General features: G+C 31.3%; 1 protein-coding gene across 1 annotated transcript; it reads left to right on the forward strand.

Moving 5' to 3' along the window:
* Positions 1-1706: 1706 nt before the first annotated feature.
* On the forward strand, positions 1707-11889 carry LOC128234900 (uncharacterized). The gene is made up of 3 exons (XM_052949515.1): positions 1707-2044; positions 10105-10211; positions 10464-11889. Exons 1-3 carry the CDS (start codon positions 1996-1998, stop codon positions 10716-10718), a joined length of 411 nt encoding a protein of 136 aa, XP_052805475.1. The 5' UTR covers positions 1707-1995; the 3' UTR covers positions 10719-11889.
* Positions 11890-12099: the final 210 nt, after the last annotated feature.

Consider the following 12099-nt stretch of genomic DNA (forward strand, 5'->3'; position numbering starts at 1 on the left):
TATCAAGAAAATAAAAAAGTTATTATTATTTAGGCTATGGGCTAGTTCGATACAAATTACAATTTATGAATGAGTTTTGCCGCAATTATTTCCAGATTTGGTTTATATACCATAACGCTGAAACAAAGAGATAATTAAACGGCAAAATTTAAAATATCAATTTTTGATGCTAGATCAGGATTCACAGGAAGTCTTATTCCATAAAAAAAGAATCTGACAGAATTAACCAATTGTATAAACTGAAGAATGAGTGCTGCTTTAATAGCGGTTATTGTTATAAAATATATTTTTACCGACAATACTTTATGTTTTTTTATAACAAAAGGATTGAGTAAAGAATTCATGACTTGCATTTCCAACTTGAATCATTTTTCGAACAGAACCGTGGCTTTCTTAAAGCCTTTCATATGTTTTGTTGCCTTTCAGATCTCGGCCTGATTGCTCGCTAAGAAATGTGTTTTTATTATCTGCAACCGAGACATCTCTGAATAGTGTCGGCACTCATTTTTCACTTATCTAAAGTAATATTCCGTAATGGTCATTATTTATCTTTAGGAGAATTTACTTGATTTTTTTAAAGATATTATTAAATCGTGGACGATGCTGACAGTTTCAAATAGAAACGGATTAATCCATGTGAGTTTTACTGCTCTTTTTCGGGACTCACATTAATGTTAAAAATGCCAGAAAAATGCCATGGTGTCCTTAAATGACGAAATCAATGGGCGACATCCATGTGAGATGTGTTTCCAATTTAGCGTAGGTTGTATGTTTCTTTGATAAAAAATACAGACAATTATGATCAAGACTAATTATGATGAACAACTCAATATTAAATTCGAGAGACTATATTATCATTTGCACTTGCTACGGCACCGTGACATTCATTTTTAATGAATTTTCGCTACATTTGGGGTATTTTTGTATTATCGTGTTGTACCCCCGCCAAAAGCGTTGTCGTTGTTTATTTTTCTAGAAATGGATTACTTGAGTTATTTTACCATTTAAGTACCAAACATAATTATATTTTTTATTATATATATGACTAGATTGCATACGTACATCGGAAAAGCCTGACACGAACAGCAAACAGAAATACATATTTATCTATATCAACATAATTATAAACGTTAGTTCATCAAAGTTTAGTATATCTATGATAACTAGAGTACGTTTTTTACTGAAATAGAAATTCGATTGACAGACACTTCATAATGTTTGACACATTGAATTATTCACTACATGGTACAATTGAATAGACTGTTCTAGTTTTGGGATACCGTAAAGAAAGAAATGTCACTGCTTTACATCATTTTACTCAATTTATATTCCAAAACTCTCTATCTTGTCGATAAATTACAGCGTCATTAAAAGACTCTTTGTCCTAAAGTCAGTTTACAGAAACAGTGAAAACAATTGTTAATGCCACAACGTAATTATCTAACACACTTACATCGAATACTCGATAGCGCAAGTAGTAGTTATTGAATCCAATCACTAGACGAAAGATATTTGATAAGACAACTAAAATAGAACATTCGATAGTGTACTTCAGCATACAACATCTTAGAGCGCTCACTCTGCTGCTGGAAGAGAATTACCAATAAATTGAACATGACAAAGGGGAACTGTTATATCACGAAGAATATGAGAACAGACAGGTATTGCGCTCAAATTAACAGAGAAGTAGAAGATTGTTCGGAAAATATTACTTTCTTCAATTCTTGGATTTTTAATAGCAATGGACACTGAGACGTGAACAGACTATGAAAGCGTTGGTTGTATGGAACAACTTGTTGAGGTACAAAGATTGTATACACTTATATCGAAACGATATGATATGCTTTGAAGTGATAAAAATTTAAAATGTTTTTTGACAGTGAATTGGAGATATATGTGTCACAGAGGATATCTTTGATAAACAATATTTACCACACACGGAGTTCATTTAAGTGGTAAGAACTATATAGTGAAGATAAACAAGATCGATTCCGGATGGAACTGCTTCAGGTGGTCGCTCTTGTGAGCACACTTTCAACAATAGGTAATAACTTGTATTATACATAGAATTTACAATATATTACCTATGACAGTGTTTTTTTAGTAGAGAAAGCTTAGTTAGTGATGGTAATGTAAAAGTATAGTGTGATCTAGAAACACTCACGTATGAACTTTGTTTATGACTTCAAGTAATTGAGTAGCAGAATAATATAACTGTGTTTATGAACCTACTGGGAGTTATTTTGCAGTATGACGTAGTTGTCCACGTTTCATAATTATCAAGGCACAGTCTCATACAATCCGAAACTATTGTTTCTACGATATATCTCTTCAAGGAAGTACTTAAAACATGCTAAGGCTAAACACATGTTATAGTAATACCAATTAATTCAAGCTCGTTCGTGTAAAATAAATAAAAAACAAAACAAATAACATACTACAGACATTACTATTTTTCGTGTATCATGACTGTCAATAAATATGAAAATTCATGTATTGGATTTTACACAAACAATTGTCTTCTTCATAAAAGCTTCATTATGGATACTGACAATAGTGACTTTGGTAATATTTCCACTATAATATTACAGTTGGTTGTTAGTTAATTAACAGTTAGTTAGTTTGTGACAGCCGAGCTCAGTGCCCTGGCAGTCTTTGTCACTTTTGACGTTGTTGTTTGATTTTTTAGCTGTTTCAATTATAAATGCATGGTAAGCAGAAACTTACAAAACATAAAAAGCAGCTCTCTTCATAGGTGTTTCCTGTTTTCTTTCGTTTTGTGTTTTTCTTGGGGGTTGGGGGAAATTATATACTTGTTTATCCATGGAATTCAGAATGTTTGCGTCTTTTTTGCAGAAAACTGGTTGTTTTTTTTTAAATAAATGTGTGGATTGAATATTTTGTTATACTCTTAAATCATGGATTGGTCCGTTTTCTACAACTTCAAATAATTCAAAGTTTCAAACTTTATTGTACACGCTGCACATATAATACATGTGATACGAGGTTTACAACAAAAACACATACACAAATTAAATCGGTCAAGCTGTGTAGGTACTAAGAAAAGAAGAAGAACGCTATATTCTATCTTCTGGAGTCAACTAAGACAAATATAATAAATATATTTATATTAATTTGTAACAATTTATAGTAAAAATTGAGGTAAGCGCTAGTTAGCCTGGTGTATTAATAAAATAATCCAGTATAATCTTAAAATGCTTTGCTTAATCTATCAATTTCTTTTCATCTGTTTCGTTCATCAATTTTTTATACATAATTGTGTGTTACAGTTATCACCTTTAATATGCGGTAGCAGTCGTTTTCTTGCATCAACAAAGTGAGTACATTTAAAAAGATAATGAAATTCGTCACCGACATCGTTTGATTGACAAAGATGACATTTCCTATTATAACGTTCAATATTAAAACATCGCCTCTTTTCAATAGGGAGGTGATGATTACACATTCGAAATCTTATCAAATATTGCAAATAGAAATCAGGAACATTGTCAAAATAGCATTTATAACCAAACGTATCCTTAAACATTCTATAATTCAATCATTTGGAAAAGGAATTAACATCAGATGTCCAACTTTGTATATATTGATCAGAAAGTGTTTGATTGATTCTAGTTATTAGCAGTTGTTTTGTACCATTAAAATATTGATTATTCCAAACATAACTAATTCCACATTCGTCAAAAATATGTTTAACATGATGCATCCACTTGAAATGAGTATCATTGTCATTTAAATGGGTATATACTATTTTATAAAGCTTTGTAGACAGTTTGCCTTCTGTCGATTTAACTAAATTATGCCAGAATCCAACCATACGTTTCTTAATTAAAATCGACAATGGATAGCGACCAAGATCACCATATAACATAACATGAGGCGTGCTCTTTTTAACTCCGAGAATATGTTTAAGGAAATCAGTGTGTACTTTTTCAATTAGAGGTATTCAAAACTGACTAAAAGTCGTATCAAAAGCGGGTTAACAGCTATGCAACTTATATTTTTTATGTTATCCATTGAAATATGTCATTTTTTCGGATTGTGAATATCTTATTTTTTTACGATATTTCTACTTTATCACGGTGAAATTTCATAGCTGTTATTTCTTTGTTTGCAGTTGCATTGTAAATAATTTCGATAAATATATTACACATGTAGTCCTTATTTTTGTTTTTAAAAAAACTGGCTTGGAACACCAAACAGTTTTGTATTGTCCACTTAAGGGTCAATATTCAGCATAACTTCTTTTTAAATTTTTATAATTCTGTTTTAATGGCATTTTCTCAGATGTAGTTATTTTACGTATGGAAATGTTTATTTCAAACCGCTAAAAATACCAAAAAAAACACAATGAATAAAAGGAACTATTCCTTTCTGAGTCCTACACAATAGAGTTGTGTCTGCTTTAAGCGGAATTTGGGTCGGCTACATCGCTCAACATAAATGCTTATCATTTTGGTAAATCATAAAAAAAACTTTAAATTTTAACAAATACCACCTCTGGTGTAGATTATGAGGGAAGTAATGTTGAAGTGTCCATTCGTGAGTGAAATCCTTCAAGTCATATCTAAGGAACAATATTGCATTTTCATTGTTTCCCCTGTCCCTATTGAAAGTGCAAGTGTTCTGTTACAAAACTCGTCTCAAAAAATCAGACAGTAGTCTGGAACTACTAAATGCAGTAACCATTACATATCATCTTCTATTACTAAATTAGTTTTTAAAATTTAAATAAAACACTGTTATATGTTCAAACGCTCTATCGTTTTGGATATGTAATACAAATCACAGTAAACGTTTGAAGTGCAATACACACATATTGGGTGCCTGGTGACCCTTTTATATTGTGGTATCATTGGGATGTGATGTGAAAATAAAAGCAAATGCATTACTGTACTACTGAAAATATTATATCTTAACATTTTTGGGGGGCAAAGATTGCAAAATGGCTATTTGTCTTATTTGAGATGGAAATCAGAAATGTATATAAATCTTTAATTGTATTAATTAAAAAGCCAAAATCTTAAGTAGTACTTATTTCTGACCAAAAAATGAGTTCAACATATTTTATTTTGTTGGTTACATAAGCGACCGATTATAAGAGAAGTTATCTGAATGAAGTTACAGTTTTATGCAAATATATATTATTTGAAGCCAGGCTCTCAAAGGAAAACTTCTTTTATCTCACAAAAAAATGGAAACAGACTGGCCACAAAACACAACACAAATATTCACAGCGCACAATCACACATAATAAACATAAAAGAAAAAATATTGAAAGGCTTTCGAAATGTTATAAAAGGCTATTATGCATTATTTAACTAAAACCTTAACATATTAACTAAGTAGTGTAATGTTAGCTGTATCAATATGACAGTGATATCAACTGTAGTGGCTGTTTAACAGTACCCAACTGTATAAAACATGGACGAGTTGTACGCATTTTAATTCAAGGATAGTTTGCACAATTAGATGAATTGATTAGTTTATATTAATTTTTGCTTTATTTTGACCATTTAACATTTTATAAAATAAAAATATAACCAGGGTTGAAACGTATACAAAAACAATTGACATACAATATACAAGATTCTCTCTGTTAATGAGCTTGATCTAAGAAAACGACATGTCTTGTTCTGCAATTATATATCTGGTAATATTTGCATATCGACCGTCTGGCATTGATACTATTTTGCGACTTCTTTCTACGTATTACTGTCTTTGGTTGAGAAAATACAACATTGAGCTACATACGGCAAACACAATTAGTTGTATTTTAGCATTGAATGTTTTAATAATCTAAATATAACATTAATGTTAAATCATGTAAATATTTTAGATATCAAAGATTCCCTACAATATATGCAATATTAGTATGAGTATTTACATAGTATATATATATTCACTAAACGTGTGTATGTCCATTTATACAAAATGTTAACCGTGCAACAGTTGAAAACGTATACTTTGATTAAAAGTCTATAAGGAATATCTATTTTCCAGTATTGATTATATAACACAATCGTGTGTTTAGTGAAATATGCATTGTTAAGGGGCAATTGCCTTTCTACGGTAGAGGTCCATTAATTGGACATTTAAACATCAGGTGATTTAATTAGTCAAGCTTTTAACGTTCACTGATAGACATGAGTTCAAGGGGGTCTTTGTAATTTAATATCAAGGAGTGACCTCAGCATTATATTCGAATTCCTTTTATGTTTTTTGTATATCTTTATTTTACTGATTAGAATTGCACCTGTGCTGATAGTGAATGTATATGGAATTCAATTTAAACAAGTAACCTTAAATTATGGACTCTTTTATCAAATAGTATTTATTTTTAAACTTCTGGCAACTAAGCTTGTTTCTGTAGTTTTTCATACAAATATTATTTGAAAATAGAGTTGAAAATACAATTAATGAATTTTGTTTGCCGTATTTCATTAAAGGTTTGATTTATACACCCTAGCGCAGTAGCTCTGATTAATGATATATAAAACGACAAGAAAATATTAATTTCAGATGCCAAAGCAAGATTTCCAGCATTTGCTATACCAGGACAAAACACTTTCCTAAAGTAATTCTATCAACATAGAGAAAAGGTATCTTATAACTGGTCAACTATATCAACGGACGTATGAGCTCTACTTTTAAAGCGGTTCTTGTTTGGTGTAATATAATATAAGAATAAAGGATTAAGTAAAGAATTTATGAATGGCTTAACATAAAAAACATAAAAAGGAAACCGTAGAGACGAGCTTAAATAATGGTGTTGAGTTGACGTTTGCAATTTCTTCGTATATCGTTCCGGTATGCCTTCGACTTGTGCTTTGTTCAGGGTATAGCTACTGAGCTTGTCTATGTATGACGAACTATTACATTTTTTCCAAATAGGTTAACAAAACATTGGTGTGTTTTATCTACCGTGTTATCTATTTGCCGTTCAGAGTTTATGATGTGCATTTAGATGGCTTGGTTGTCGCATGATGTTTCAAACTTTGTAAACTGGAGCCATAGGCCTAAAGTCATTAAACAGAAACAGCGAAAGCAGTTGTTATTGCGTAAACATGATTATCTGAAATACTAACACTGAATATTTGATAGCGCACATCGTAGTAAATGAATCATATCAATTACTAGTTGAAAGTAATTTGATAAGGAAACTAATACAGAATATTCGATAGCGCACATCTGTATACATCTTAAAGCGCTAACTCTGCCTTGGAGAGAATTACCAATACATTGAAAAAGACAAATGAAACTAGTATATCTGGAAATATATGACAGCAGACAGGTATTGCGCTCAACATGAAATAGAGGAGAATTCTGAAAATACTTATTAGTTCAAATTATTAAATAAACGAAAACCTAGAAAAATGTGAAGAACTAATTTCATAGGATAAATGGACGAGGCTTGGACTCTTTTATCACAAAGTGTAGTAACGCTTAGAAGTATTAGGAAATAAATTTGTTTTAAACTGTGAATTGGAGATATATGTGTCATCGATTCAGGATGGCCCTGCTTCAGGTGGTCGTTCTCGTGTTCACACTTTCAACAATAGGTAATCTCACCACCTTTATTCAATGAATCTACACTGTATTACATCAGGCAAGGCCACTTAATATATAAAAGCTAAGTTACTGATGGACAAACATGGTATATTGTTATATAAAGTACTCAAGGATGGATTTCGAAAATGACTTTTATGTCAGATCGATTCGATTTATTGTATACTAGTAATATGTCAACACGTTGATCGGGTAACATAATATTAATATCATTGTATTTAATAATCTCCTCTAAAGTATTTTTCAGTGTGACGTAGTGGAGGTTGTTTCTCTAGTATTGTTGATCAGTTTCAAACAATTTGAAACTCTTTTGTTTTATACCTAGAATATAGGTTGTAAGTCTGATATTTGTTTTCTTCCAAAATGGCTTGACAAAGGCTAAGTAAGAAGAGTAAAACAAACATCAACAGTCACAAAACAACTCACGTATAACACAGACATATAAATTGTGTTCAGTGCATGCATTTTATAAGTTGTACATTAAACCGCCTCATCAATTGTACATTTACAAAGAGACACGTTTCTTTTATTTGTTAACAAGTGTAATGATATATGAGATAAACTTGCATCTTTATCAATTGAATAAATGAATTCAATGTTCTAAACATGTGTTTTAAAATTTGAATACATTTGAATGCGTGTTCGCCCTGACATTAGATAGATTGTTTGACAATTCAAAAAATATACGCAACGATAACATGATAGGTATGAACGTGGCAATAGAAATATGATAATTTTCAATAATCAGTTATTCTATAGTTACGCTTAAACTTAGTATTGATTCATCAATACAGACTATGATGATGGACAAAAAAAAGATGACATGCTGAATGATACATATATCAAGTAATATTTCGTTGCCATATTATGATCAGATAACAACATTAACAATGTTTTGGGATATATAAATGCTAATGAAATAATAATTTTCAATAATCAGTTATTCTATAGTTACGCTTAAACTTAGTATTGATTCATCAATACAGACTATGATGATGGACAAAAAAAAGATGACATGCTGAATGATACATATATCAAGTAATATTTCGTTGCCATATTATGATCAGATAACAACATTAACAATGTTTTGGGATATATAAATGCTAATGAAATATATTTACACAAAATAGTTCGTGTCTTGCATCAGAGCAAAGCATTCCCTCATACTAGCATCATATTGGTATTTCTATAAAAGCATGTTCCACGTATATCGACATATACATTACAGAAGCAAACAAAATGAAATTCCTCTTATATATCACCATTACTGCAAATACAACATCTACAATATCTTGTATGATGTGCAAATCTATTGTTACCATATCGACCAGTTTCAAAACGTAACTAGTGCGCAGAAAGATATATTGAATTTAGTTAAATGAATTATGTTTTTCGAAGATCCTTCATCGCAATCAAAAAACCTTTTGAAAGACAATTTAATTAGTACATATAAGTGCCTTCTAAAGTACCGACATCAATCTAGATTGATTGAACTGATCGATAAGACGTTTGTAAAAAGCAAGATTGACAGTTTTAAAACATTTCAGCATTTATTTGAAATCAGAAATGCGCCTTACATTTATTTTTTCGTTTTGATATTTAAAAAAGATAAACGAATTACTAAAACTATCTTAAAATTATTACTATCTGACAGTTTTAAAGAAATATAATAAAACGAATGTTTATAAAGAAAAAGAGGAAAATCTAAAAAAGGTATTAGTGTGTTTTGTTTCAATTCTTCTATTTTCGAGGCATATCATTTACTTAAACGTCTGTCTCCGCCAATTATGATTAATATATTGTTATTGAGACCATTTTTAGAAATACATTTGGAAATTGCGAACGGTATCAACATGTATTGTCAATAATCAATTCAATATATTTCCATATAAAAATAAAATTTACACCTATCTTTTATTTTACATGATGGTTCAAAGTAGGCGGAAACTTTCCTAACAGAATCAAACTCCAAAGGAAGAAGAATTCCGTCGTATATGATAATTCTGTATAACTGTCACATTATTTCGAACAAATCAATGAAAACTAAAAGAACAACCCCGGTAGTAACAAATAATATCTAAACCCTGTTATTTGGCACAAGGCAAGGCCACTGAACGCGCATCACACATGCATCAAAATAGCTTTATCAAAAAATGACGGCATTACCGCACTAGAATCTTTTCTTAGCTTGCATGCGTTCTTACTGTTATTTTTATAAACTACAGTTAAAAGCACAGGGGTCGAAAATTTAAACAAAACCGTTAAGACTCTGAAGGATCTTTTCCTGAGGAAATTCTGCATTCTATAAACAGTTTGTCTAAATCCCTTTGGTGTGCCTGTATCACACTCTCCCGAATGATTGGGTAAAACATTGATGCACTACTAACAATGATATTGAATGTTTCCTATAGGAGCACAAGGGAGTTCCTCGATGGTAACTGGCTAACAGTAATCTAATCTACGTACTGGAACAACTCTGCCATTTGAATGAAATATTAACAGTGTCTTTGTTTTCAGTTGAAGGTCTCCAGTGCTGGCACTGTATCGCTGACGACTGCTCTGACGACCCGAGTGGAAACTACAAGGCAACAGAGAAATTGTGTATCGCTGAGCAAGCATGTCAGGTACGATATAATTCAAACGAAACCAAAGACTTGGTCAAATGTTAACACAGGTAAATAAAAAACGTTATTTATGAAATAAATTGCATGCGGATAAAGTTTCATGATATCAGGTCTCAATCTGTTTCAAACGCATGCTACATTTAAAACAAAAGTTGTTAAATAACCAGAAAAAGTACCATTTGCCTCGCTTTGTAACGACAATTATTTACAAACTATATTTTGAAATCATCATGTTTCATTTATTGTTTTCAGAAAGTTTACTTTGAGATGCTAGAAGAAACTGAACGGGGCAACTTTATTCACACGTCGACAGTACGTGGATGTTCAAGTGGGTGTAAGTCACGTAACGACTTTAGCAACTGCACGCATCAACAACGAACGTCACGTGGATGTGTCCGGAAGGACTGTTGTAGTGATACTGACCTGTGTAACAGTTCAAACACTTTGCAGATTGGTTTGTCATTGCCTGTGATCATGATGATATGTGCAATAGAGCAGGCATTGTGAAGATGTGTGTAATGTTATGTGGTTGTGATGATTCGCGTAAAGATGAAAAGGTTGTGAGGACTTCGTGTCTTTTTCTGTGAAGATTTGTAACGGTGCAAACAGTGTGAAGATGAGTATGTGATTTGCCTTGATATTTAAGAATTCTGGAACACTGCAAACTTTGTGCAGTTGGGTGTGTCTTTGTATGTTAACCTATGATTCTGCGGAATATGTAGTAATTTGTGAGCATGAGTGAGTTGCGTAATAGTCAGACAAGTGTAATTATGACGATCGTCTGCCATGGTCTGTGCTGATAGCGATTGTGTGACAGTGTAACAAGCGTAAGACTGTTTGCAATCATTTTATCACGGATTGAAAAAATGTGTTGATAAATCAGTTATTGTGTGTAAACAGTAAAGTAACACGCTTTTTATTAATATTAGTTTTAAAAGTTTTAAAATTGTGTTCTTTAATATACGGTTGAACCAGCAAAGTTGTTGGATTGTTTATTTTACTTTGTTTTCATGTGTAGGAATCGTGTTTTAGCTTTACAACATCAAATTTTAATGACTGAGTTGTATTTCATGTAAATATGTTTATATCTCCTCTTAAAATAGTCATTCTATGTTAAAGTGTAAAAAATATAACGCCTTTGCCATGCAGAATCTTTCAACTGAAGAAATGTTGTTTGGGGTCATTGTTAAGATCGAATCAGATCTAATATAATCTATGATGTTAAGGTATCGTGATTTGGCTTTAAAAGGTAATATTAAAATGATTGAGCAAAATTATACGTGAAAGACGTGCACAACCCATAACTTCTGCGTTGATCTTTATTTAAAAATGTTTCATTAAAATAGGTTACAAACAAAATACAATTTTCACCGACTTATGAACTTCACAAAACTGAATAAATGGTCCTTTTGGCATGGATTGTATCGAATCTAATATGTGTTGTTTGTATTAAACTGTATTTGGTATTTGGCTGATATCATATAGAAGTGTTTTGGTGTTTGTCAACTTCACATTATGACATTTATCTATTTATTTTTTAATGGTTTTCAGAATATTGCTTAAAAGCAATTTGTAATAATCTGATTAAGATATGATTGCCGTCATCGACGTGAACAATTAAGGTAAATAATTGATATATGCAAAGGAAATAACTGATATAAAATACTAAATCCAGTTGGCTAAGAACATGACGAATTGTTAAGAAAATATACTTACCAATATAATGAAATGTACTTACTGATTTCAGATATTGCAGACTAGCTCTAGAAATTTTCCTTTTAAAAACAAAGAATAAACTATGTTCTAAAATAGTTGTTCCGCTTTGGTAATTGGCCGCTTTTCATATTGAAACTTGCTCATTTAAAGTGGAAACCATATTTGAGAGAAG

This window comes from Mya arenaria, chromosome 1 (assembly GCF_026914265.1).
Source record: "Mya arenaria isolate MELC-2E11 chromosome 1, ASM2691426v1".
In the NCBI taxonomy this organism is placed as follows: Eukaryota; Metazoa; Mollusca; class Bivalvia; order Myida; family Myidae; genus Mya; species Mya arenaria.

What these genes read in the sequence shown, in the direction of transcription:
- LOC128234900 (XM_052949515.1), top strand. Translation starts at nt 1,996, where the DNA reads ATGGAACTGCTTCAGGTGGTCGCTCTTGTGAGCACACTTTCAACAATA. An exon ending in GAGCACACTTTCAACAATAG is followed by an intron (nt 2,045 to 10,104) that starts GTAATAACTTGT and finishes CTTTGTTTTCAG; the next exon opens with TTGAAGGTCTCCAGTGCTGG. An exon ending in TCGCTGAGCAAGCATGTCAG is followed by an intron (nt 10,212 to 10,463) that starts GTACGATATAAT and finishes TATTGTTTTCAG; the next exon opens with AAAGTTTACTTTGAGATGCT.